This window comes from Suricata suricatta, chromosome 14, assembly GCF_006229205.1.
Source record: "Suricata suricatta isolate VVHF042 chromosome 14, meerkat_22Aug2017_6uvM2_HiC, whole genome shotgun sequence".
NCBI classification, from domain to species: domain Eukaryota; kingdom Metazoa; phylum Chordata; class Mammalia; order Carnivora; family Herpestidae; genus Suricata; species Suricata suricatta.
In genome coordinates, this window is record NC_043713.1 from 60,377,630 (window position 1) to 60,405,358 (window position 27,729).

The following is a 27,729-nucleotide window of genomic DNA, read 5'->3' on the forward strand; positions in this document are numbered from 1 at the left end:
CTCACCCCTTGGATCCAATCTTATTCCTGACTGCTATAACAGTGTGGAGAACAGACCCTAGGGTTTAGAATGGAGTCCAGGAGACGGACTTGGATCAGGGAGCTGGAGCTTGGATCAGGATGGTGGCAGTGAAAGCTGGGAGGATTGACTGGATCTCAAACATATTTTGAAGATGGGGATGGCAGGAATTTTTGGATGGGCAACAAGTGAGAAAAAGAACTCCAGGATGCTTTCAAGGCACTGGTCTTGAGGAATCAGAAAGATGAAGTTGCCAATTTGGAGATAGAGACCCTGCCAAGGAGTGGGTTTGGAATTAGGAGTTCTCTTTGAAAATGAATCTCCCTCTGACATTTAAATTTTGGCACTTCCCATCCTGAACTTGACCATAAAACTTTGCTTTTTCCAGATCATGTATCAGGAGTAGTATTTCAATAAAGACTGGTTGGGGAAAGTGACTGCAGGGAGCAAGGTAAATGTGTATATGCTTTTTTTTCTAAAGATATTTTAAAATAAGGTCATGAAAATTATTTTAAGCCATCCATAATCCTAATGCTTTAACACACACAAAAAAATTGCTTTTACTGCCCAATTCATCTTGCAGATATATTTTACACAGTTCATTCATTCCACAAACATTCATAGCATCAAAAGAAGCCTGTTATACACACATCTGCAGTTTTAGTTATTTTAATTATGAACAGCATATATATTTTCATGCTTATCCGGTTTTTAAAATCATTATAACAACTGCCATTTTTTCCGAATGCGGTAGCAGAGAAGAATAAGGCGGAGGATTTGGGGAGGCCGCGTGAAAGGGTCAGGATGGACGTTTGGGGACACCCCCAAACTGCTGCGAGGAGGACTCTGGATTGGAGAGTTTGGGGTTCCCAACCGACCGCGGCGAACAAGGGCTGAATAGAGACTGTTCTCCCGGAACTTGGGAGCCACGGAACTCTCGGACGCGCACGTGCGCGCAGCGGGATTCAGACGAAGGTGCGCCAGCAGCGTCCGGACCCGGAAGTAGGGGTTGCCGAGTCCGCCCCCACTCCCTCCCAGAGCGAAAGCTGAAGCGGGAGCTGAGGCGGGAGCCGAGGTGGGGCTGCGGGTGAGCGGCGGGCGGCGCGGGGAAGTGGGAAGCGCCGGCCTTTTGGGGGCGCGTTTCCCAGATACTGGCTGGACACCGAAGGGGTCCCCAGGCCCGGGTCTTGGGAGAGGACCTCCTTGCATTCTCGCCGCCTCTTTCCCGCCCCGGGGCTTGCATTGGGGGTTCAGGGAGGTGATGATCGGCCAGCGCTCAGTCCGGTGCCTGGAAGGGATAAGCGCTGCAGTTAATGCTCTCCTTCGTCGACCTGTCGTTGAAGTGGGGTTTGTTGTCTGAATCTGTTGTCACGAGTAGGGAAACAGGTTCGGGGAGGCTGTGCAGCCGTCGGGACCAAGTCAAGGCACGCTCCACTCGCCGTCACCTGGGCCCTGTCTCAGTCGTGAGGGCTACCGGGTGTGTTTCTCTGAGTTGTCGATGGAGATGAGGGAAGGTCCTTTTGTGACCAAAACAGAATTCAGGGGCAGTCATTTCTCGCAGGTAAAGAGGAAGACGATGGCCTTATCTTGCCTCTTTAGCACAAAGCCTTTGGGAACTGGACATGGAGAAGTCCAGCCCAACGTGGGCTTGATGGCTATTTAGCCCTGGGGTCTCTAGAGACTTGGCAAAAGTCACCTAGCACTAGTCTGAATTTTTCTGAACCTCCGTGTAATCACGGTTAAAAAAAATTATGGGCCCGCCTGGTAGAGCTGTTGCAAGATTAAACAAAGTAGCAGTTTGTAGCAATTGTTTGGCTCCAGAGCAGGAACCTTCTTGCCCTCTTTTCCGCTAGGTTTAGTTACTGAGGTGGGAAATCCTAGGGCTCCAAATGCTGTTTGGACCACTGCTAGGCTTCGGCTCCCAAGCCAAGTTCACTTGTTAATAAGACTGATAGAAAGGACCTTATGTACAGCATCTCCCAAAGGACACACTCCGTTGGTGGTATCCCTGTTGATAGTTGACAGGCTAGTTAACAGGCTAACCTGGGGATTTGCTGTCAGCACTCCCTTAACACTTGCTGATCTCCCCTTTTGAAATAAGAGAACAAACTTTAGGCTCAGCTGTAGCAGGCAGCAAGATCAAACCTGATACACCATGTAGGTTACAGAAAGAACCTAGTTCTGGCCATTGATTATAGACTTTCAGTTCCTACAAGGCTATATACAATTTCCCTTTTTGAAAATGTACATTTAAGCTTTTTTTAAAAAGCAAAAACTTAAGGAATAATAACATCAGTAAAGCAAAAAGATTAAGATGGTACATAATATAACAAAGATATAATGAAATTGGCAAACCATTGCTTTCAGCTTTTAATCTCATTGACTTCCCTTTTGAAATCAGTGTGCCTTAATGGAAAAATAGGCCTCAAATAATCACAGAAAATTAATCACAGTTAAAACTGGAGAATTCTTTTAAGAGATGGAACCTGGGGGCAGTTAAAAAAAAAAAAAAAGGTACCCAGCTGGAAGTAAGGAGTCATGAGTTTCAGCCCCAACTCAACAAACTTCCCAGCTAACCTTTGGAAAATCCCTTTCTCTGAGTCTTAGTTTGCTCTTCCTTGAGATGGTGGTACCAGATCATAACCAGGGTCCCTTTCCCAGGATTCTACAAATCTGAATCCTTAAAGAAAGTCATATTTTTTCCAAGTAAATCAGTGATACCCAGAACAACACAAAGTACTCATGCAGAACTGAAATATAAACTGTTGAACCAGAACGTGTGTTTCTTTAGAGCCACTGCTGCTAAAGACCTACACGTAATAGTGTGCTGTAACAACTAGTCTGTCCTGTGGACAGGTGACCAGAAATTGGGACGGATACTGAGAGCCCTTTGTGGGACTGTCCAGTTGTATCCTTAGCCCTGATGAATGAGGTAATTCCTTTGAAGATGCTAAGGTCAAATATTTTTCTCTAAAAGTTATCTTTTTAAAAATTATTTATTTATTTATTTTGAGAGAGAGTGAGAGAGCAGGAGCAGGGGAGGGGCAGAGGGAAATGGAGAGAAAGACTCCCAAGCAGGCTATGCGCTGACAGGGAGATCTCACGAACCCTGAGATCATGACCTGAGTCAAGATCAAGACTGGGATGCTTAACCGACTGAGCCACCCAGGTGCCCTGTCTCTAAAGGATCTTTAGAAAAGGATCTGTTAATTATTTACTGAAAACGTATTTAGGATCCTTGGGTGTGAAGAGGAATAGTAGAAATATGAAACTTCTAGACACTGACACCATAGGAAAAAAGAACATTGAGAAGTGTTTGCAATACTCATACAGAGTTAAAGTCCATTTTTAAAATTTAGACATCTAAGAGTATTTTTATTCTTCACTTTACAGGTAAAATTATTCTTTCATACATGCGGCCATTTATTCAGTCCATATTTGCTCATTGTCTACCACTTACTGTTAGAGTAAACAGTAAACATTTTACCTCTAAATTACCCTGATGGGTTTTGTTGGCCCTCCTATGACAAAGGGCTAATTTCCTCATTAGATAAACAGTTCCTAAAAATAAGAAATTGCAGTCCAGCTGAGGAGAAAAAGGGTAAAAAATACGAATGGGCCATTCACAGGAAAGGAAGTCAAATGCTTTTAAACATGAAGAGGTGTGCTTCTGAGCTTCTGAAATCCTTAGGTGTCTTTCATACCTAAGTTGATGTTTTCTTCTAGTTTCATCTTTTTGCTAGATCTGGAATCTATTTTGGTGGAAATTATAAAGTGGGAGTCTCGCTTTAATTTTCCTCCCAGAAGGTGGCTCAGTTGTCTCTGTAGAAGTCACTTTTTTTTTTTTTAATACAGTGTCATATTTGTCAACATCAAGGCCATATCTATAATGATCAAAACGACAGGGGCACCTGGGTAGCTCAGTCAGTTAAGCATTCAACTCTTGATTTTGGCTCAGGTCATGATCTCACAGTTGGCAAGTTCAAGCCCCAAGTTGGGCTCTGAGCTGATGGCATGGAGCTTACTTGGGATTCTCTCTCTCCCTTTCTCCCTTGAGATTCTTTCTCCCTCTCTCCCTGCCCCTCCCCTGTGTGCGCAATCTCTCTCTCTCTCAAAATATGTAAATAAGCTTTAAAAAAGAGAGAGAGAGATCGAGAACAGACCCATGTTTCTTTTATTTAGCCAGCAGGTATTAGATGTCCTGTATCAGTCATGGAACCAGCTATTGCTCCTGTGCTGGTGAGGAGACAGGCAGTAACTGACCATGGCACAGTGTGCAGTCCACGTAATGGACTGGGGACAGAAGGAAACAACTTCCATCAGTGGGTGTTAGAAGAGCTCTGTAAACAAGAGTTAGCACTAGAGCCTGGCCGTCACACAGTTGAAGGGCGTTCTACAGGCTTGGCGGTACATTCCAAGCAAGGGAACGGAGGCTTGAGAATATGTTTTTCTTTAGACAGTGATGTTCAATTTAATTGGCCAAAGTATGGCCAGCAATGCTGGAGGTTATGTGGGGCAGGCAGGAAGGTAGATCAGAACCCACTGGCAAGGGGCTATTAGCTCTGGGAACTGGATTCCCTGGCCTGTGGGTCTCAGGCCCAGCTGTGTATCAGAAAGACCTGGAGAACGTGGCCTGGGCATCTGTATTTTATAAAATGTCCCAGGGCATCTGATGCTCAACTGAGGTGGAGGTGCTACCCTCAGCCCTGGGGAGAAGAGAAGTATGGCCTGGGAGGAGGGCCATCTGCCCTACCCCGGCCCATCAGTCCAGGTGCAAAGTTCTCAAAGTCTTTGCAGCATGTATCGGGGGACAAGACTGACCTCAGGTCGTGGAGCCATGCCCTCTCTCCCAAAGAAACCCAAAAACCCAAGATCATCTCAGCCAATTCCATTGCCGTGGTTCTGTATCTTCAAGATGCCCTAACTTCTTTTTCATACCTCAGGTTTATTTTTGTTTGTTGGTTTGTTTTATTATTTTTGAGAGAGTGAGAGGGGAAGAGGGTTGAAGAAAGGATCTGAAGTGGACTCTGTTCTGATAGCACAGAGCTCGACATGAGGCTCGAACCGTGAGATCATGACCTGGGCCAAAGCCCAATCTTTAACCAACTGAGCCACCCAGGTGCCCCTTGTTTGTTTGTTTTTTAAGTAAACTATGCCCAACATAGGGCTTGAACTCACAACCCTGAGATCAAGAGTCACATGCTATACCAACTGAGCCAGCCAGGCATCCCTGTTTTTTGGGATTTTTGGTTTTTGGTTTTTTAAGTAGGCTTCATGCCCAGCATGGAGCCCAATGACCTTGAACTCACAACCCTGAGATCAGGACCTGAGCTGAGATCAAGAGTCAGGCACTTGACTGACTGAGCCACCCAGGCACTCCTGTTCTTGGTTTTTTAAAGTGAATTTCCTTCTTAATGGTTGAGGTTCCATTAGAAGCATTACTGTTTGCGTGTCTTTTCTTCTCTTCAGGAGTCAGCGTTGACTGTAGTGTTGAGCTGCAGAAGAGCAGCTTCTGAACTTCATTGCCATCTCTCTGAGACTGGAGTGGGAGGGGCCAAAGCCCTTGGCAGCTTTAAGACAAGATGAAGACTGTGCTCATGGTTGCAGAAAAGCCATCGTTGGCCCAGTCTATTGCTAAAATCCTGTCTCGAGGTAGGGAAGACCAACCCTGGGGGGAATCTGTGAGCATAGCCATTTCTTTCTCTTTCCAGCGCTCTGGAGTTGACTTGGTTCAGGACGGCAGTTGTTAATGAAGCACCTCGGTATCAATCACTGGGGGATGCATTGAATGCCATACCCAGTGTGAGGCAGGGCTGGGACTCTGAAAAGGTACAGGCAGACTTCACAGTGTAACACCAGGCAGGCCACTGTCAGAGCACCAAGCCTTCCATGTTGGTGGTCATAAGCAGCAACCAGCCCTGGTAACTTACACAGAAAGAGAATTCACTGGAAGGGAGAAGACAGAGCCAATACCCCACCCTGGTCTAAGTTTGACCCCAGTCTTAGACCCTACTCTAAGTCTGAGGCCATGCCATGGACGTTGTCACCACAGGACCCTTGCCACTGCCCTCAACCCATGACTGCTATAGCTGCAGCCTTTGTCCCCCACGTCACTCAAGAGCAGTCCTTAGGCTGACCCTTGGCTACGGCCTGAGACACCAGGGCACTAAGAAAGGGATCATCTCTTCCTTAACCCAACTCTGGCCACTGGAGTACTTGGTGGGGTGCTGCTTCTCCTTCTATCTCTGAATTCCCTCCAGAAAGGAAGAGTGTTTGCATACTGGGTACCCAGAAATGGCAGATGTCCACCATGACCTCCCCTTGGTCAGGACAGTGGGCTAGCATACCTCCGGAGGGAAGGGGAGAGCTGAGACGGGCCTACTCCCCAGAGGCTAAGAAAGGTCAGCCGATGGGCTATCTGGGGGGGTTGTCCAGGGGTAGCATAAAAATACTGTGGGATTTGATAATGAGGTCCCTGGACACCTCTGAGTGCGGTTTGAAAGAAGTGAGGCAGAAATGCAGAGAAAGGGCCCAAGAGTGTCTGCTCTCACGAGTGTTCAGAGAGGGTGCTCCTGGCCTTCAGACGCACAGGGCTCTGTGTTGGGAGCTCACCATGCTGGTTGGTTGGCAGCAATGTTTTCCCTGAGAACCCTGGCCTCTCTCAGCACTCAGTTGTCCGCAGTGGCCCAAGGAACCTTATCATGGACCGCTCTGGGGAAGGGTACTCTGGTCCTCTGAGTGGCAGCACCAGGGCCTAGGGCCTCCACGGTGGCTGCGGCTTGCTGGGGAAGCAGCCACTGCACTTCTGCTCTGCAGGAAACATGTCCTCACGCAAAGGGCTGAACGGAACCTGCTCCGTGCACGAGTACACCGGGACCTTCGCCGGCCAGCCTGTCCGCTTCAAGATGACATCAGTTTGTGGTCATGTGATGACCCTGGATTTCCTGGGTAAGACCCCCACACCCCTGTCTGCCCTCCATCCTGCTGAAGGAGGCCCTGTGAAGTGCTTCCCTGGGTCTAGTTATAGCCAGGGGAGGGCTCCAGGCAAGAAGTTTGTGAATAAGCCATGAGTCCTGAGGCCAGCAGATCGTGGAGGGGTGACCCAGGGGCCCTGGGTGAGGTGCCCAGAACCCAGGCTTTGGAGCTCAGTGTCCCTAGGTCCCCATCCCAGAAACACCCCGTAGTCACTGCATGCCTTGTGCTCCTTCCTGTGCTTCCTGGAGGCAGGAGATGCCCACCTCAGGGGGGCCTGGCCCCTGTGGCATTTGGAAGGCGGTTTCTGCTGAGTGTGACTATTGTCCAGTGGTCATTCGGTGGCTGTCATTCTTATCCTGGTATCATTGTTATGTCACCTTGCAAGAGCCAACAGAGCTAGGTGCAGGGCCTTATCATTGACAGGAGTCGGCTGGGACTGGGATCTCTACAAGTTTCTGTCCTACATGTGTGAAGTATGACAGTGCCATCCACTTCCTAGGACTGTTCGAGGACTAGGTCAAGAGCTTAGCACACAGCTTAGTGACAACAATGTCATCAATTCAACTGTGTTGCCAAGCATTTGGACTGAGTTTTATATCAGCTGGCATGTAGGGAGCTAGGACTTAAACTTGACTAGGTGGCTCAGTCGGTTAAGCGTCTGACCGGCTCACATCTCGATCTTGTGGTTCATGAGTCTGAGCCCCACATCAGGCTCTGTGCTGACACCTCAGAGCCTGGAACCTACTTCAGATTCTGTGTGTGTCTCTCACTGCCCCTCCCCTGTTCATACTCTCTCAAAAAGTAAATAAAAACATGTAAAAAAATTTTTAACTTGACTATATCAGACCCTGTTCTCCCAGGCTGCACAAAATGGAGACTAAAAGAAAGCCAGAGGGCTAAGCATGCAACCACTGAGCCCTGAATGGAGACGTAGGTGGATACACCAGACATGAGGCACAAAATTGATTCCCCACAGGGATCACCTGAGCCCCTGTCAGTGCCAGGTAGGGGGAGAATTACAAAAATCCAGGCTGAAGGAGAAGACAGAGATATGAGTGGTATAGTTCAATGCTCTGGCAAAGTGATCCAGCCCAGGAATGGTGCTTCCGGCCACAGGGCCTGTCCTGAAGTGAGAATGGAGCAGCAGCAGCCCTGCCCTGTGGCGGCTCCTGTGGGTGGCCAAGGTGTGGTGTCACCTCAGCAGCCCAGGGGAAAGAAGGCCCACCGCTGCCTCCAGTTGTGGAATTGCCCCGGGTAAAGTGTTCTCCAAGCCTTGCTCTCCCTGCTTTTGAGGCGAAACCACCACCATCCTCCTGGAGTTATGACAATTAGAGAGGACACACCCGGTGAGCCAGAAAGTGTGATTCAGATGTCACTGTCGTGGTTTGCAGGGAAGTACAACAAGTGGGATAAGGTGGACCCTGCAGAGCTGTTCAGCCAAGCCCCGACTGAAAAGAAGGAAGCTAACCCCAAGCTGAACATGGTGAAGTTCCTGCAGGTGTGTGCAGGCTAGAGCACAGGCACGGGGGCGGGGGGAGGCCCCACCCGAGGCCCCACCCCTCACGCCTCACCCTGCGCTCAGAGCCCTCCTGAGCCCTTCCCCCTTTCTTGAACCTAGAGGCCTTTGCTGGATGCCCTGGGCTGTCCTTGCAGCTCTTTCTGAAAGTGCCCTCTGCTGGCCCACGAGACACCTTTCAGGTCTCTTCCATCACAATACTGGCCTAGTGGACCTGGGCAGCCCTGTTACTCAGCCCTGGGGAGCAGAAATTCTGGGTTTTAAATTGTTTGGTGCTGGTGGTGGTTTTTCTAATTTTAAAACAAATGCTCTACATCTGGAAAATATAAAAGAGTAGAAGGAAAAACAAATAATTTCTGATCCCACTAAGACAACCACTATTGACAGTGAGGCTTATTTCAGCCCTTTTTCCGTGCAGTATCGCATGATGACTTTTTTTGTGCCCAAAAAACTAAGTTCTAAGCTCAGTTCTCTGAGTGGCTAAGGCATCTAAGTGCAGCCAGTGCTCCTGCTCAGCCCGGGCCTGGCTCTGGGCACCAGCCCTCTGACTCGCAGCTTCGGGACCAGGCAGGAGCACCGTGGGTGGGCGCTGTAGGGCTGGGCTGTGGAGGTGCCAGGCGCTGTGTGCTGTGCGGCAGGTGGAAGGCAAAGGCTGTGACTACATCGTGCTGTGGCTGGACTGTGACAAGGAAGGGGAGAACATCTGCTTTGAGGTAAGAGGGGTGCCCACTGGGGTCCTCACTGCTGGCCTCCCCACCAACCTCACTTGCAGTGACCCCATTCTGCGGTCACAGTGGGGAATCAGCTACATTGCCTTAGAAATAGCCTTTTTCCCTCCTTTAGTTTAGAAATCCCATAGAGACTTTCAAGTGCATGGACTCTACCAGGGACGAAGGAGTGTTACTTCCCCTGGTGGGGCACACTGTGCGAGCAAACATAGAAAGGGCAGAATTTTCTGGGTGGATGGGAGTTTCACAGTCAAGCTATCTCAAGGAAAAGGTTGGTTTTCAGCATCCTGGCCTACTGGTCACCTTTCAAGGACCTTCGGCTAGGGCTGGTTGCCACTTGGCAACATTCCTCACTCCTGTTGTCACCTCCAGCCATCACTGTCCTCTCCCTAACCAGGATACCCTCCTGCCTCCCATCTCCACCCTTCCTGGGAGGGAGCAGGTGCCTGCCTCTGCTATGGCTGTGGAGCCCCCACCCTGGTCCTGGCTGGAAGTGACCCCTCGTCCAGCTCAATCTCCTGCCTCTGTACCCCCAGCTCTCAGCTGAGGCCTGGCACATCTTGGGGCTCAGGAAATGCTTTGCGCATTGCAGAGGGTGCTCAGGGCACCCCTAGTTCCAGCGCAGCACCCTCAGCAAACATGACCATGCTTTGTCCCTTCCCAGACATTCTTCTCCTGGCCACTCCCCTGCATGGCTGTTCCTCCCCTGGGGGGCATTTGCATCTTAGGGATGGAGGCTCACCAGGCTCTCTCCCCTCAGAAACAAAGGCACTTCTTCCCTATAAAGAATCTGAGTGGTGATGAGGCTCCATTGTGACTTGCCTCCCACTGCACGGCCTTCTTAGTGAGTCTGGCTCCAGGCCCCTGCTGTACCTTAGCCCTGAGCCCCATACTGTGGGGGTCCCTTGTGCCCTTCCCCCTCCTGCCCTTTGCCTTTTCCTCATTCTGTTTTCCTTCCCTGGCTTTTCTCCAGTCTCTCAAAAGTTCCACTCACCCCTCCTGGCACTCTGCCCTCTAGAAGGAAGGGAAGTGGGTCAAGTGGGATGGACTTCGTGACTGAGCTCCCTTGCATCCATAGCAATAGCATTTCCTGGTTGGGGGCGGATGAGCGCAGAAGCTGAGAGAAAGGGCGGTAGTAAGAGGGGAGCGTTTGAACAGGTTTGTCAGTGGATGGAAGAGCAGCCGTGTAGCAGCAGTGCTGTGAGGAGACTGAGGCTTCTGGAAGGGAAGGAGACAGAGGAGGGTCTGGCAGGATGGAGAAGGAGTCACATACGTCGAGGTTCAGACCCGGGCCTCACAAGCAAGGTGTGGAGCAGGAGGTAGAGACTTCACTGGTAGGTTACAGCTGGGCTGCCTCCCCCAGGTCCTGGATGCCGTGCTGCCCATCATGAATCCAACCCACAGTGGCAAAAAGACCGTGTTCCGAGCCAGATTCAGCTCTATCACGGACACTGACATCTGCGCTGCCATGGCCCGCCTGGGCGAGCCCGACCATAACGAGGCGCTGTCAGTGGACGCCCGGCAGGAGCTGGACCTGCGCATCGGCTGCGCATTCACCAGGTGCCACCTCCCCTCCCTTTGGCCAGAGCCCTTGCCTTTTGGGTCCCCGTTTGCCACCCCACGGCCTGGTTAGCACTAGGCCAATGTCCACATTCTAAAGCCCATGAAGAAACTGTCCATCTAGCTGATTGACCACACAGGCCACTACTTGATAAGCAGGGTGTTTGTCTACACTGTGTGGGTCTTCAGGAGAGGGTGGAGGGGATGGAATATAGTAGATAGAAGGGTTTCCTAGACCCAGGACAAATGGAACCTCTGCTCTTCTCTCTTGCCTTCTGTGTCATGTGTGCGCACACACAATTCCCCTCTGCCTGCACACACCCTCCCCAGTCCCCCTGCTGAGCATGTTCTCACCCTGTCCCCTGACTGCTGAGCAGGGAAGCCACCTTGGTCTCCTCCCTGCACCCACTGCTAGCCCTATGCTGGATACACATGGTGGTTAACAATGGTGTCTTGAGTGAATACATAACCGGAATATCTTTCTCTGCCCTGTCCTCCTTATAGGTTTCAGACTAAATACTTCCAGGGAAAATATGGCAATCTAGACAGCTCCCTCATCTCCTTTGGACCATGTCAAACCCCTACCCTAGGCTTCTGTGTGGAGAGACATGATAAAATCCAGTCCTTCAAACCGGAGACCTACTGGGTGCTGCAGGCCAAGGTTTGATTTTCCTTTCCCTATGCACGCTGGGTCTTTCCAGATTCGGGCTGTGGACTCTGAGGATCTTCCATCATCATCATAGCCAGGCAATGTCCTGAGGCCAACGGCACAGAGGAGAGGCCAGAGGGTGGTCTGCGGGGTGCCCAGAGAAGGGACCCCAGCCTTCATAGAGAGGCAGCATAAGGTTAGGCCTGGATGCATTTAATATGGATAAGCAGGAATGAACTCTGCTTTGGCATTATGGGGTAGGATCAACCCTAGGGCCATCAGCTGTGATGGTCAGGTCCAAGGACTGGACTGAGGGCCACAGGCCACTGACTTTCAAACTTTTAAAAGTCTTAGAACTCTTTCTCCAAATAAAATCCTCCATATAAGCTTTTTATAAGGTTTAAAACATAATACAGAGCTTGTCTGGTTGACATAGGGCTGGGGGCCCCTGGAAGGGCTGCACTTAGTGCTGTCCAGGCATTGGGAGGGTGGGCAGGGATGACATTGAAGGCAGAGGTTTTGACTATTCTTAAGGACACAGCCTCGGCTTTGGGCTCCTCTTGTGAGACCACCTGCCTGGTTTCAGGGGAGAGGCCTGAAGTCAGAGTGCCTTCCCTTGGGCAGGGGCTGGATCTCAGCATGCGTATCTGTGCATCTGCACACCTGTACGGGTATGACTGTGAGACCTTAGAGCTGGGACCATTTTGCTCCCAGACAAGGACCAGCTTCATCTACCTTGATTCTCTCTCCTGGCAGTGGGCTTGGCTGGATATTTTCTTTCCTGTTTTCTCCTTTTTCCTCCAGGTTAATGCTGATAAAGACAGATCTCTTCTTTTGGACTGGGACCGAGTGCGAGTGTTCGACCGGGAGATCGCACAGATGTTTTTAAACATGACAAAGCTGGAGAAGGAAGCCCAGGTATGCCTGCCCCACCCACATCTGTCACATTCACTCTGGCTGGGAGTAGACCTTGGAAGCCTCTGGCTGGAAGAGTAGCTTGTAACCAAGGGTCCCATATTTCTCTCCCTCTTTGAAACACAGACATCTTTTGGAAAGAAGGATGGTTACAGAACTGCTTGCAGTAACTTCAGTGTGCCCCACATCTGTTCCAGTGACCACCCCATGCCCATGACCTATCAGGCCCCGTGGGCATTATCCCCCTCTGTCAGGACTCCATTTCACACGGATGTCCCTTTTCTGTGATCTCTAAACACTAACAACTCTAGATAACCTGGGTGCACATCAGTGAACCTGCCCAAGGTGACACAGCTAACATGGGATCCCAGCATCCTTTTGTGAATTTGAGGGAAATGTGCTTGGCCTCTAGGAAGGGAGTGATGCCACCTGGCAAGGGGCTGCCTACCTGGGGTAGAGGCAGTTCTGTTGCCGTTACAGAGGCCCACAGCGTTAACAGCTACCAGAGTCACTGGCCTCTTTCAACCACCTTCTCTTATCCTTTTCCAGCCTGCCTTGGGTGCTCTCTGCACCCATGCAGTTGACTCAGGCTTTCAGAACTTCCTCCAAAGCTGCCTCGTGCCTTTATCCTTGATCATGTTCCTCAAGAGACCCACTACCAGTATCTCCAGATGTCGACCCTAGTGATCCCAGCCTCCACTGCAGCACGTACCCATTTTGGCCTCAATTAACCCCCCACATTGGTCTGTCTGGAGTTCAGAAGGCACTGCCTTTGCCAGGTCTCCATGGGATTGGGACGGACAAGATGTTGGAGTTGAGTTGTTTGGATTGTTTTTGCCACAGACAAGAAAGAGTCCTCCTTTCTGACAACTGTTCTGCCCCGAGTTGGAAGCTGACCAGTATTTTATCTAAACTGCATTTATAAACGTTTCATATGGTTACCAACATTTGAAAATTACAAGATTTCACATGCAAAGTTCTGACTTGCAGCTTTTGTTGACAACAGGAAGCTGCGGCAGTACTAGTAGGCCCTGGTGAAAGCGCTCAGGTGCAGTGAGCTCAGGCAGCTGCCCCGGAGACGGGCCTGCACTCCATGGCCTTCTCCAGCCCTTACCAGCTGTCCCCATGGCCTGGCTGCCACTGGCTTCTCTAGGATTTTGTTTGCAGCCCTTTCTCTTGGCTCTTCCCCATTCCTCCAAGTTTCCTCTTTCCCTAGAAAGTTCTCTCAGAAAGAATTTTCTTTGTTTTTCCCTTTCTCGGCCTGAATAAATATTCAAGTCTTGAGACCACTGTGAAGAGTGAAAGTGAGAAGCAGGGAGACCAAATGAATGAAACCAGACCCTTTGCCCTTACCTTTTGACTCTCTTTTATGGCCTCTTTTCCCCACCACCCTAAATCCTGGAATCTGTTCTTTCGTCTAGGTGGAGGCCACAAGCCGGAAAGAGAAGGCCAAGCAGAGGCCCCTTGCCCTGAACACTGTGGAGATGCTGAGAGTAGCTAGCTCTTCTCTGGGTATGTAGGCGCATTCCTCTACAGTGCCTGGGCATGCAGGGAAATGCTGATGCTTTCACGCTTCCTCCATGCACACCTGTGCTGAGGCTCCGCCGTGTGCACCTGTGCTGAGGGCCCCCCGTGTGCACCTGTGCTGAGTGTCTCCTCCCCATGTGCACCACCTGTGCTGAGTGTCCCCCCACCCTGCCGTGTGCACCTATGCTGAGTATCCCACTCCGTGCTTACCTGTGTCAAGCAACAGCTCTCTTGTGGTGTCATTCGAGGCTTAGCGGGAATCTGAGCCTCATGCAGATTTCATTTCCAGAGCGGAAATAAGTAATAACAAACTAACAAACACAAGAGAGGATTCCATTTTGGAGGATTCTTGGTTAATATGCAACAGCCCCTTTGAACTTAGGTGGGGAAAACAGACCATTGCATATTACTGAACATCCGTGCAGTTGTTGCCAGAGCTGTGAACATATGGAAGGTCAGGGACGACCTGCAGGGCAGACCTGTGTGTCACTGTGCAGTGGAATCCCCTCAGAGGCATTAGACCATGGAGTTCCAGCCCCAAACCCAAACTCTGGTCCAGTATCAGCGTGGCTACTTTCTTTCCTGTCCTGGAGCCTTGGTTTCCTCAAGAAAACAGAGCGGCCATTGTAACCATCTCTCTGGGCTGATTGTTTTAAGGATTAAATGATTGTAATGGTGCATTCTAACAGTAGCACTGGTAATGACTGCCGCTACAGGATACAGACGTCCTGACTTTAGCGCCCCAGAGCAATTTCCCTGGTGTAGGGAGAGAGGCCCAGTGCAGGGGCTGGTGTGACCAGTGTTGAGTAATATCTCTGAGTCTGGTTGCCGCAGGAGGGAGAAGGGGTTTGGACTGGAAAGTTGGCCTCAAGGCACTGGTGGCCTCTGTAGCCTGTCGAAACCCTGGCCAGTGTCCTCAGAACAGCACCTTCAGGGATCCTCAGAGGGCAGCGTTGACATTGAGTGGCTGGTAGCTGAGTGCCAGCCTCAGCTGCCCTCCCACAGTGGTCCTGGAGTGCCACGAGGACAGAAACACCCATGGAGCTCAGAACAGGGGGCGTATGCTAATTCTGCAGTCATAGTGGGACATCGGCAGACCCTGAGACACAGTCGCACTCCATGGCCAGAGGGAGAGATCACCACTTTGTAGGCCACGTTTAGTCAGCATAGCCACCAGTGTTATGAGGGTGACACTGTGGAGCATCCCTGTCCTGGGTCCACCTTTACAGGTTCAGGACCTCGGCCTCAGGTAAGGTTATATGGGCACAGCAGCCTGGCCACAGCTCTGTACTTTAGCTGTGCCCACTCAGAACCACCTTCACCTGCCAGGAGGCTCTGGCCACCATTGGTGGGGAGCCTGAGTACCCAGGCCCATAGGCAGGGACCCGGCCATCCCCGGGATTCTGGTCCACTGAGCCTCCCATCCCCCGCAGGCATGGGGCCGCAGCACGCCATGCAGACCGCCGAGCGGCTGTACACACAAGGCTACATCAGCTACCCGCGGACTGAGACCACCCACTACCCTGAGAACTTTGATCTGAAGGGCCCTCTGCGGCAGCAGGCCAACCACCCCTACTGGGCTGACACGGTGAGCAGAACCACCGCACACACTTGTTGCCAGGCACTTTGACCAAACCCAGAACTAGTGCTGGCTCGTCCCTGTGGGAAGGCAGCTGTGCCCAGACTCACTGCTTTGTCTGCTCTCCCTCAGGTGAAGCGGTTATTAACAGAAGGTATCAACCGCCCACGGAAAGGTCATGATGCTGGTGACCATCCCCCCATCACCCCCATGAGGTCTGCCACAGAGGCTGAATTAGGTATTGGGCACTCCCCCTGCCCCCAGCACTCACACACTCACTCACACACACACACACCAAGCTTCTGGGTGGGAAGCTATAGTCACATGGCACCTTAGGACAGTGTTTGGCCACATTGGCCATGTGGAGGGGCTCCCTCCCTCCCCCACCTGCCCCTGGCTGTGGCAGAGGGTGTCACCTGAAGGTTGTGTTCTGTTGCCATGGGGCAAGACAGGAGGGAAGTGGTGGCAGCAGGTGGGGGGGTATGCCTGATGCAGGTGCAGGTGGCTGCTCACGGGAGACAGGAGGGTGAGGCAGATGGGCAAGGAGGGGACAGGATGGGACCAAGATAGAGTGCTGAAGCCCAAACACTGGGTGTGCTTCCTGCTTCTCACCCGACCAAGGTGGTGCTGGGGGCCTGTGTACTGGGAAGAGGCAGGGAAAGGGAGAACTGTGCAGGTAGAAGAGCGGAGCCACTGTGCCCGCCCAAGCTTGCAGTCACCAGCTGGGGACAGGCCAGGCCCTGAAGAGCAGTCCTACCTGAAAACAGAGTCGGAGCTGTAACTGTGTAGGCACCACAGCATAGGGCACTCACTTTCCCTTCCCATGCATTTCCTCTTCTCTTGAGCTTCAGGGCAGGCCAGCCCCGGCATCCTGATGCCCAGGGCCTTGCCCCTGAGTGAGAGCTCTGGGGAGGCGGTCCTTCAAGCCGGAGCCTCCGGCTGGTGACCAGCTGCCATGCCTGCTACAGGGAGCGAGGCGTGGCGGCTCTATGAGTACATCACCAGACACTTCATCGCCACGGTCAGCTATGACTGCAAGTACCTCCAGAGCACCATTTCCTTCCGAATTGGGCCCGAGCATTTCACCTGCACAGGGAAGACCGTCATCTCTCCAGGTAAAACTTCAGGCCTGACTCCCCCCTCACCTCCGCAGACAGACAGAACATTCTCTGTCGGACCTGGGGAGAGAGGCCCAGGGTCTTGGGCCAGGGCTGCCTGGGACGCTACCCTACAGGGCAGCACCTTGTCCCTGCAGGCTTCACAGAGATCATGCCCTGGCAGAGTGTGCCTCTGGAGGAGAGCCTGCCCACCTGCCAGAGGGGCGACACTTTCGCCGTGAGCGAGATGAAGATGCTGGAGAAGCAGACGAACCCGCCTGACTACCTGACAGAGGCCGAGCTCATCACGCTCATGGAGAAGCATGGCATCGGTGGGTGCGCCTGCCCTCCTGCCCGTCCAGGCCCCGGGCCCGAGGGTTCCCATCCCAGGACCAGGGCTCAGAAGATAGTGCTTCCAGACCTGCGAGGTGACCCTTCCATGCCCAGCACCTAGTAGCTGCAGCCCAGAGTATGGCCAGCTCCTCAGGCAATGTTCGCTCTAATAGGAACTGCCTATTCCTCGATGTGCTACACTAGCTGACCTGGCTCTGGAGGGCCCGAACAATCCAGGTCGCTGTACCTAAGTCTTGTTCTATCACTAACATTTGTGACAGGTGACTGTCAGGGAACGTCCGTCTCACCTGAGTTTGGTGACAGTGGCATGTGGGTGCCGCTCCCCCAGCATCCTCTGTCCTCTTGACAAGACATCTGTGGGTCCCTGCAGCCCCACACTGGACAGCAGCCCAGACTCCATAACCAAAATGAGCCTGTGAAGAGGGCTCCCGTGACCTTCTGAACAAGACAGCAGCCCTGGGCAGCTCTGTTAACCAGGGGCCCCCAGGGCTGTGTGAAAAGAAACTGGCAAGAATGCAGTGGGCACAGCAGGGAGCATGCTGGGGCTCAGATCCCAATCCCAGCATCTTTAGGTGCGGTACATTAGTGGCCTCCTTAGCCTCTGAGCGCCATCTGAAGAGGCTCCTTGGCATGAGGGAACAGTAAAGGCAGCATCTGGCAGTGCCAGGTGACCCTGAAGTCTCCAGGGGAGGTGCCGTCCTGGAAACTGAGGGACCTGGGAGCCGGAAAGTGGGCAGTTTTGAGCAGGTTTTAGAGGGGACGATTTGGCAGTGAGCATGGGACCTCCTCCATGTTCAGGGGTCTTGAGACCTGGTTCCAGAAGGGATGGGCATCTCAGGATCGTGGCAGGGAGAGGCCAGGCAGCTCACATTTACCAAATGTGACGGGTACGGAGACTGAGCTCCTGTGACCTTGACAGAGTTCCTTAACCTCCGTGAGCCTCTGTTGTCTGTAGAGGGGGGTAAGCACCTAGTGCTGAGAGGGCCATTTTTGGATTCACAAGACCATTCTCGAAACACACCGTGTGATGCCCAGCACAGTGCTCACTAAAAACAGAGGGGAAGGGGCTGAGAACCAGGGGCTCCGTGTGAGTGGGGGCAAAGGTGGAGCCTACAGTCGGATGGGGAGCTGGCTGGGGAACACTTGCCACGTGTTGTTACATGTTTCAGGGACAGACGCCAGCATCCCCGTGCACATCAACAACATCTGCCAGCGCAACTACGTCACCGTGGAGAGCGGGCGCCGGCTCAAACCCACCAACCTCGGCATCGTCCTGGTGCACGGCTACTACAAGATTGGTGAGTCTGCAGGCACCTGGGGGGCGCAGTCGGTTGAATGTCAGACTTCAGCTCAGGTCATGATCTCACAGTTCAGGAGCTCAAGCCCCATGTCGGGCTCTGTGCTGACAGCTTGCTCTCTCTCTCTCTCTCTCTCTCTCTCTCTCTCTCAAAACTGAATAAACATTCAAAACATTTTTTTAAAAAGAAAAAAAAGATTGGTGAGTCTGGCTGGCTGTTGCTCCCTGGCTTTGGCTGGGCCGCAGCTCTGCGTTCATCAGCCCACAGCCTCTGACAGGCCATGGCACTGTGGCAAGTCACTTCCCGCTGGAGCGGTGCTACACCGCCCTGCACCCAGGACGTGCCCTAGCAGGGGCTCTGTGTGGTGGATGGATGAATGGACGAGGGCAAAGGATCCAAGAGAGGAGGCTCGAGGGGCTTTTCCCCACAGACCAGCTCCAGGTGGGGTCTGGGTCCTCCTTGTGGAGCTCTTTGCTCTGTTCCGGAGAGGTTCCAAGGGTCTCAGGGGAGATGGCAGGGCACAGACCTGGCCCGAAGACTTCCAGAAACTGACACATTCTTAAAGACACGATGCCCTGGCCACTCCACACCAAGTTTTCCGGGTAGGAGATCAGGAAAGGGCCAGGGACATGGGACTGCAGCCTGAGCTGGCAGGGGGCAGCCACCGGCCCCCAGTGTGAGAGCTCACAGTGGTGCTCCCCCATTGCAGATGCAGAGCTGGTGCTCCCCACCATCCGCAGCGCAGTCGAGAAGCAGCTGAACCTGATCGCCCAGGGCAAAGCCGACTACCGCCAGGTCCTGGGCCACACCCTGGACGTCTTCAAGAGGAAGTTCCACTACTTCGTGGACTCCATCGCCGGTGAGCCTACCTCTTCCCTATCCCTGTGCCAGAGGCCCCTGGGCCAGGGCTGCCCCAGCTGTGCTGGACCAGTGTCCAGACCTGGGCTCCAGGCTCCGGGGCTCCTTTGGGATGACAGGGCAATGACATCTCATTCCCTGGCCATTCATTGGGGTTAAAGAGCGGGCCTTTTTTTTAAGTTTATTTACTTTTGAGAAAGAGAAAGCACGAACAGGGGAGGGGCAGAGAGAGAGGGAGAAAGAGAATCCTAAGCCAGCTCCACACTGTCAGTGTAGAATCTGACGCAGGGCTCAAACCCACAATCCATTAGATCATGACCTGAGCCTAAACCATGAGTTGGACACTTAACTGACTGAGCCATTCAGGTGATCCAAGAGGAGACATCTCAACACCACATGCGAGGCCCCCAGCTCATGTGACAAATGAGGCTGCAGCCCTGCCGTCCCTGTTATCCCAGCACCCTCTGGGATAGAGACGCATTCATTCAGATCCTTGCTCGCTCCCGGTGGGCCCCCTCCTCCACCCACCTGTCTGCGGTGTGCAGCCAGAGGCTAGGAGGATGTGACTCTTCCCTGCGCTGCTTGCTCTCAGGCATGGATGAGCTGATGGAAGTGTCTTTTTCACCTCTGGCTGCCACGGGCAAGCCCCTTTCCCGCTGTGGAAAGTGCCACCGGTTCATGAAGTACATTCAGGTAAGTAAGGACTGTGACCACCCCTTCTGGTCTACATCACCCTCATGTGCGGACCTGGGCAAGTCCTGTCTCCTCCGTAGACCTCCCTTATCTTTAGTCGTGCGGGAACCATTGTCCTAGCTGTCACACAGAACAAGAGGCCTACTGCAGCCCTGCCAACAGACACCCACAGTTTCCCTGGCCCCAGGAACATGTGAGCTGTGAGGGCTCTTAAACACATTGTCCATTTTTTCCTCGCAACACATGATTTGCTATCCTGGGCATTAATATGCAGGGAATCTAGACCTTTCTCCATGCGTGGAGCAAGTGTCCTGAGATTTGTGGCTATGGTTCCTTGCCTGGCAACATGTTACACATTATGCATTATGTATTCTGTTACCTGTTACACATTATATGCATATCACATGTGTTACATATTATGCATTTCTGTTACGTGTTACGTGTGTGTTACATATTGCACACTCATTACATACATCTCTATGTCATGTACATAAGTATACTATGTAGTATGTGTTATGCATACATAATACATAAGTAGTCTGTAAACATAATGTATTCTGCTACCTGTGTGATAGAGGTGATACATTATGTATTATGTATTACATGTTACATAGTGTCATATACTATGTACTACACATTACAGTGCTGTATATTATGTATCATACATTATATAGTACATGTTACATACATACTACACGTTACCCATTCCTTCTGTATCAGGAGAGTGAGGTTGGGTCGGCAAGCATGGTGGCCTCGGTGACCCCATCCCTCCTCCCTGGTGTTACTGCAGGCCAAGCCCAGCCGCCTGCACTGCTCCCACTGCGACGAGACCTACACCCTCCCCCAGAATGGCACCATCAAGCTCTACAAGGAGCTCCGGTGCCCACTGGATGACTTCGAGTTGGTCCTGTGGTCCTCGGGCTCTCGGGGCAAGAGCTACCCGCTTTGCCCCTATTGTGCCAACCACCCGCCCTTCCGAGACATGAAGAAAGGTGAGTGCCCCATCTCAGGGCCTCAGCCGCTCCCTCCTGAGACAGGCTGCCCTGTCCCCCTGGGTGCCCTGTCCCTGCCCTGCCCCACACCATGCTGGACTCACCGGCTCAGGGACAGGAGACCTGGAGTGTACTTGGCACTCCCGAGGCGAGCCAGTGGTCCGCCACTCTCTATTCCGGTCATAATTGAGTGGACAACTGTAGTCTGCTCACTTGGGATTAGGGCAGTGCCCACTCCTGGGCTATGGTGAGTGAGAAGATGCAGCAGGTTGGGGGCCCCCACCTGGCAACGGGTGCACTCTCAGTCAGCCTCTTCCACCATTCTCTATCCTCACGGTCATTACTGGGGAAAGGAGACGCATGTGCAGGTAGGGCCAACAGCCCTAAGCCAAGAGTCTAGAGGGGGTTCAGGGCCGGGCATGTTCACCCTTGGCTAGGCCGTCTCCTTTACACCCCAGCCGGCCCCTGCTACATACAGGCATGAGGTACAGTGAAAGGTATCTACCCACATTCATCAGTGGGTCTGGGGAATCCTCGGGGGTCCCAGTTCACCCCTCTTGATTTAAACCTCACCTGTGAGGTAGGGACAGACTGCATTTGGGCTACTGGGGGCCCTGCCGTCCAGCACCTTTTAGGGCAGCCAATGGCTCCATGTGACTCAGGGGCACAGGAGCCACATGGAGCTGCTGGGAAGTGGCTCTGGAAGCAAAGTGGGGGGGAGGGGAAATGGACTTGGCCAGAGGCCACCAAGGAGGCCTTTAAAAATGATGGGGGGTGGCACTCACAGGTTGAGGAGATTTTAGAGAAGTAGAGAAGCAGGGGCAATGGCAGTGGGGGAAATCCAGAGCCAGGGTGAGCAAGGAACATTGTTAGGACGAGGGATCCGGGCCATGAGGCCCTGGGAGTAGGCCCCCAGAGGGGAGCGGGAGGGGCACAGCACAGGGCGGGGGCAACGTGTGATGCACACGCTGCCCCCTCCCTGCCAGGCATGGGCTGCAATGAGTGCACACACCCCACCTGCCAGCACTCGCTGAGCATGCTGGGCATCGGCCAGTGCGTGGAATGCGAGAGCGGCGTGCTGGTGCTGGACCCCACCTCAGGCCCCAAGTGGAAGGTGGCCTGCAACAAGTGCAGTGTGGTGGCGCACTGCTTCGAGAACGCCTACCGTGTGCGGGTGTCCGCCGACACCTGCAGCACCTGCGAGGCCGCCCTGCTTGCCGTGGACTTCAACAAGGCCAAGTCCCCGCTCCCGGGCGACGAGACACAGCACACGGGCTGCGTCTTCTGCGACCCCATCTTCCAGGAACTAGTGGAGCTGAAGCACGCTGCGTCCTGCCACCCCATGCACCGCGGCGGGCCAGGGAGGAGGCAGGGCCGGGGGCGGGCCCGGGGCCGTCGGCCCACAGGGAAGCCCAGTGCCAGGCGGCCAAAGGACAAGATGTCAGCCCTGGCTGCCTACTTCGTATGACAGCCCTGCCATCGTTCAGCAGGCTCACACTGTTGCCCTTTGGGCCACAGAAATCATTAAAATACATTTTGTCTTCTCAGAGCAAGTAGCTCAGGCCCTTTCCCCGGTGTCAGAGGGTTATGGTGTCCGCTCAGCCCATCTCACTGCCCTTCCCAGTCTCCCCGCCCCTCCTCTCCCTTTTGCACACACCTCCTGAGTACCTTTGTTCTGCCCACACCGTGGTGGTGCCTGTATGGAGGCACCAAGTGTGGAAAGGGGGATCAAGGCCAGTCCGAGGCCCACATCCTATCTCAGTATGTATAACACACAGCAAGATGGCACAAGTAGGCAGCCCCCCGATGTCTACAAGGAAGGAAGGCACCGACTGCCTGTCATCCCAGGCAGGTAGCACAGGAGGGAGACCCAGTGGAGGAGACAGGGATGATAGAAGCCCTCACTGGACCTTGGCCTTCCCTGCAGTCTATGACTTGGGGTCAGACGGCAACTCTGAGCAGGTCTGTGTGTGGTGTGTGTGATCCTGCCAGCCTCCCAGGGCCTGTGCCAGTTCCTGCTCTCAGGCCCTTACTGTCTCAGACAGAGGCAGGCCAGTCATTTTCCAGGGTGACCTGCAGGGAGCCCCACTGAAGCCACCTGCATGCTTTAGAAAATAATCCATAAGCCCAACAGTGCTGTGGGCTGCCCTCTGCCTGACGTTCTTCCCATGCCCCACTGTCACCACCCTGACCCCCACAGAGGAGCACTCACATTAGGGAACCATACCTCAACTCCGTGTTGAATACCACATTCCTGCCCACGCTCCACGATGTGGCAGCTCTGAAGAAAAGCTCTGCAAGCCGTGTGGTAGAACACCTTTGTGAGGGGCAGGTCAGAACTGTTTTGCATGTGGTCTATCTGGGCACTAGGTTCAAAGTTCACTCTAGAACATAACAAGACTCTGAGCAGAGCTTCCGTGAGTACACCATTCCAAGCAGATACTGCACCCCCAGACTCCTTTGGGGAGGCTCCAAAGAGCCAGACCTCTGTCCCTGGAACACTGCAACCACTGGAGAAGTTCAAAGAGAATAGGCAGTGAGCCGGAGCGGAGACACAGGGCAGGCTGCCCCTGGGGCGGCTCCCAGGGTAGTGTAGTGCGGCTGCTGGGACAGTGACACAGGGAAAGGGGTGCTCTCAGAATGCTGATGTCCCTCCCCCCTCCCCTCTGCTCTGGTCAGATTCTGGAGCACTGGCAAGGCCACCTCTGCGAGTGGACATTGTCCCTAGCACAGGGCTCTGACTGCTCTGCCACCCTGTCAACAGTGAGCAGACCCAGGGCCTTCTCCATGGGAAGGTGCCCTAACTCTCTTCTGCTTTCGGAGCCCCCCACTGACACACACACACACACAGGCAGTCCAGGTAGATAGCCAGAGGGACTTAGGCAGGCAGAGACTCATACCTTAGGCTTTAAACCCAAACCACCTGTTCCTTACTAGAATTCTGCAGTAAGGTTTCAGCCCCAAACAGGGCTAATCATAAAAGGTTCATTCATTTTTCCCTACAATTGTCCCTTGTGTATGAATCTTCTTTGCATTCAAAACTGGAGTCTGCCTTCTGGGTCCTTTCATCTCATACCATCCAACAGCATCCAACCCTATTGCCCCTTCCAAGGTGGCTCAGGAGCAAAGAAGACAGGAAGAGATGAGGCCCACTCTGGCCAGAATAGCCTAATGTGCCCCTTGGGACTGCACCTTCTGCCCTTGAGGTCAGGGACCTGCTCTGGGTGCGCAAGGGGCAGAACTCCTGTATACCAGGCCTTTGTACATGGCTCACAGAAGCAGGGCCTGGTCGTCCGGCTGCATTGGCTAGACACAGACCATTGCCCTTGACAATGCCCATTCCTGTTACTTTGAGACTGATGCACATTGCTAAGAGGTGCACCATGAGTATTTGCTCAGCTGAGCTTGGCATCCCTTCCAGGGCTGCTCGACAGGAGAAGGCACCACAGACCTGCAGCTACGAACCCACTCCCCATCTACCCTCCTGGGTCAGTCAGGCCCTTGAAAACCTGAAGATGCCAGCAGCCAAGGGAGCTCTGAGGGGCCCCTTTGAGAAAGCAACACTGCTGGAAATAGGAAGCCAAGTGGGAGTCCCTGGGCAGTCAGTCAGGAGTTGAGGGTTTGTACCTTCTTTCCAAGGTTCACAGCATCACTAATGGTTTGAAACCCCAAGAGCAATGTCAACCCATCTCTACCATGAGTCTGGCAATGTGTGAAGGGACAGGGCAGGAAGACAGGAAGAGGGGGTAGGTATAACCACCTGCAGACACAGGAGGTCCTAGAGAAGGGGAGTAGAGGGCTCAGGATGGGGTTCCAGAATGGTCATTTGGGGACCAGGAGAGGGTTCAGTCACAGGGGGGCAGAGGTGGGAGGAACACCCAGGCTGAATGCTTTGGGAGATCCGTGTGGTCTGGTCACCTAAGCTAGGGGTGCAGCCTTGTAAGAAAAGCTGAGCTCAAACTCAGTGGCTAGGTGGGGCGGGCGATGCTGAAAGATTGCTTTCACGAGAGTGAAAGCCAAGAGCCAGAAGCTGAGGCATGACGGAATGCAGACAGGGAGAGGTGGACAGAAGCCACAGGGCACGAGTAATCTCACAGGCAATGCCTTGGTCTAGTGCCCCATGGGGCCAGCTCCTCGCCAGTGGCAGTGGCTCACTTTGGTGTCATTTCTAAGCCACTGACCTTGAATAGAACCAGTGCTCTGAAGAGTGTAATGTGGGCCCCAGCTGAAGAGGATTGCAGGTATAGCAGCTTTCACAGGCACCCCACTTCACAGTGTAGGGGGTCCTAGCCCATGCACCACTTCACCTGTGCCATGGTTCCCAAACTTCACCCCACAGTCATTCTGATGTCAGTGGTCTGGACACACTATGAGAAACACTGATTCAGGGTTTCACAACTCACAACGACCCCAAGAGATGACATGGTTGCTATGTTGTTATAGTCCCCATTTTTCTGGTAAGGAAACAGGCTCAGTTGAGCTGAGGAACATGTCTAAGGTCATAAGTTGTAAGAAGTAACCTCAAGCCTTCTTGGGGGCACCACACTAACAGCGGGTTAAGGGATCTAAGTAGGAGAATGGGATGGGCCAGTGCCCCTCTCTCACCCTGCTTTCTCTATCTAAACACCTGCCTTCCAGACTGATCCCCACCCAAAATGATTTCCTTTCATATCAGCCAACTGCTAGTTGTCCAAGTTTCCTTGCTTTGCTGAACCCTTTCTGTTAGTGAAGCATCCAGAAACCCTGGGAAGGATACAGGCCTGTATGTGGACCAGAAAATCAAAAAGGCAGGGCTGCAGTATGACTTGTGAAAATCCTTCCTCCATAAAAAATTTTAAATTATACTTTACAAATGCATTGATATAAGGATAAATACATTAATATTATATATTAAAACATTTTCTTTGAGGGGTGCCTGGGTGGCTCAGTCAGTTAAGAGTCCGACTTTGGCTCAGGTCATGATCTCATGGTTTGTGGGTTCAAGCCCCATATTGGGCTCTGTGCTGACAGCTCGGAGCCTGGAGCCTGCTTCCGATTGTGTCTCCTCCTCTCTCTGCCCCTCACCTGCTCATGATCTGTCTATCTCTATCAAAAAACAAAACAAAACACATTTTCTTTGATCTAAAAGTTCATTTATTCTAGCTTAAAAAAAAACCATTTTCATGACCTCTATGGTAGCAGAAAAATGCCCCACCCCCAAAGATGTCCATGTTTTCTTTTCATACCTGGAGCCTGTGTTGATATTAGATTACATGGCAGAGGACAATCAGGGTTGCAGACAGAATGTAGGTTTCACATCATCTAGCTTTAAAATAGGGAGGGGCGCCTGAGTGGCTAAGCATCAAACTTCAGTTCAAGTCATGATCTCACGGTTCTCAAGTTGAAGCCCTGTGTCAAGCTCTGTGCTGACAGCTCAGAACCTGGAGCTTGCTTAGGATTCTGTCTCCCTCTCTCTCTGCCCTTCCCCTACTCATGGTCTTTCTCTATCTCCCCCAAATGAATAAACGTTAAAAATAATTAAAAGTAAAATAAAATAGGGGCGCCTGGGTGGCTCAGTGGGTTAAGTGTCGGACTCCAGCTCAGGTCATGATCTCGAGCCCCGCATGGGGCTCTGTGCTGACAGCTAGCTCAGAGCCTGGAGTCTGCTTCGGATTCTGTGTCTCCCTCTCCTGCTCGCTCTCTCTCGCGCTCTCTCTCTCTCTAAGAAATTAATAAAACATTAAAAATAAAATAGGGAGATTATCCATGTATCATTTGGGCAGCCCAAAGTCATCATAGGATCTTTTAAAATGGAACAGGGAATCGGAGGAGGCAATTGGAGAGGTGGCAGCGTGAGGGCTCGTCCTAATGTTCCTGCCTTTGATGATGGAAGAGGCTACCAGCCAAGGAATGCGCAGTCTTTAGAATCCCCAAGTCTAGAGAAAGGATTCCCCACTAGAGCGCCCAGGAATTCAGGCTCACACGCTGCCGACACTTAACCCGTTGAGAGCTCTGCGGACTTCCGATCTTCAGAGTTGTAAATAAATAACTTTGTGTAAGTTTGTGGTAATTGTCATAGCAGCAATAAGAAACTAACACAACCGCTAAAAGTATGCTGGGGCCCAGACACAGTGCCTCCTTGCCTGGTGGTCCGCGGACCCTGGGGCAGTCTGGGTCGGCTTCCCAGCTCTGCCACTCACCGGCTGCTGACAGCACGGGTTGCTTAATGTCTGGGCGCTGTGACGTAGTGGTTGCTTTCCCCCGTCTACCCAACAACCCAAGGTTCGAGAAGTGAAACAATTCGCTAGTGAGCGTTTTTGCTCCAGAACCCAGGATGGGGGCCGCCCGTCCGCGCGACCCTTTGGGTGCAGCGCCGCTCTTCGCTTGTAATGAAAGGACCGGAGGCCACCAGGGAGCAGCAGAGACCCGACCGCGCCCGCCCGGGCCCGACTGCGTCTGCGCAGACCCGGCGGCGGCGGAGGACGGGAAGTGGGCGGGGCCGGCTAGCAGCGGCTCGCGGGGTCCGGAGTGGCGGAGTAGCAGGTGAGGCCCTTGGGGTCTGGGGGTGAAGAGCCCGAGGGCGTGGGACTGGGAGGCCGACCGCACTGGGCTGAGGCTCAGGTGGGGACCTGAGGCATATAAGGGTTAAACGAAGCGCTGAGGAACCGGAGGGTGCGGAATAAAGGGGGCTGGGGAGGCAAGGAGGCCGAGATGGGAAGACCCAAGGATTTCAGGAGCCAAGTAGGGGAGCTGAAGAGCGGAGGGAACACTTGGGGACCTGAGGAACCCGAGGCAGAGAATTGGAGGGCTAGGGAGCCAAGGATGCAAAACTGGGGGGCCATTGGGCCGGCGGGGGTGTGGCTGAGCCGAAGACCAGGTGGGAACTGAGGAATGGGTGCTGAGGAGTGACGTGCCCCCCATATGCCCTGGGCTGAGCTCCCATTCCTAGGAGCATCTGGCCTGGGCCCACTGTCCTGGCCCCTACTGACCA

At 52.9% G+C, this 27,729-nt stretch overlaps 2 protein-coding genes across 3 annotated transcripts in view; both read left to right on the forward strand.

Annotated features, from left to right (window-relative positions):
* Nucleotides 1-1,006: 1,006 nt before the first annotated feature.
* Nucleotides 1,007-22,308, forward strand: TOP3B (DNA topoisomerase III beta). Of its 2 annotated transcripts, none has more exons than XM_029922342.1 (18): nucleotides 1,007-1,093; nucleotides 5,488-5,670; nucleotides 6,835-6,966; nucleotides 8,385-8,491; nucleotides 9,148-9,222; nucleotides 10,601-10,797; nucleotides 11,302-11,458; nucleotides 12,251-12,364; nucleotides 13,783-13,873; nucleotides 15,322-15,476; nucleotides 15,600-15,705; nucleotides 16,436-16,582; nucleotides 16,723-16,896; nucleotides 18,088-18,216; nucleotides 18,926-19,075; nucleotides 19,667-19,767; nucleotides 20,558-20,759; nucleotides 21,746-22,308. In XM_029922342.1, the coding sequence occupies exons 2-18, from the start codon at nucleotides 5,601-5,603 to the stop codon at nucleotides 22,225-22,227; spliced, it is 2,589 nt and encodes an 862-aa protein (XP_029778202.1). In that variant the 5' UTR covers nucleotides 1,007-1,093; nucleotides 5,488-5,600; the 3' UTR covers nucleotides 22,228-22,308. The 2 variants fall into 2 exon arrangements, with proteins under 2 accessions (XP_029778202.1, XP_029778203.1); XM_029922343.1 differs by having other exon boundaries at nucleotides 1,035-1,105.
* Nucleotides 22,309-27,192: 4,884 nt separating this feature from the next.
* PPM1F (protein phosphatase, Mg2+/Mn2+ dependent 1F) overlaps nucleotides 27,193-27,729 on the forward strand; it is a 28,542-nt gene continuing 28,005 nt past the window's right edge. Inside the window, exon 1 of the mRNA XM_029922083.1 lies at nucleotides 27,193-27,281. The gene's annotated coding sequence lies outside the window, so the exon portion shown is untranslated. The remainder of the gene's footprint in view (nucleotides 27,282-27,729) is intronic.

Coding starts and splice junctions, on each gene's coding strand:
- TOP3B (XM_029922342.1), top strand. CDS start 5,601: ATGAAGACTGTGCTCATGGTTGCAGAAAAGCCATCGTTGGCCCAGTCT. Junction 18,217..18,925: donor GCACGGCTACTACAAGATTG/GTGAGTCTGCAG, acceptor CCCCCATTGCAG/ATGCAGAGCTGGTGCTCCCC. Junction 20,760..21,745: donor CTTCCGAGACATGAAGAAAG/GTGAGTGCCCCA, acceptor CCTCCCTGCCAG/GCATGGGCTGCAATGAGTGC.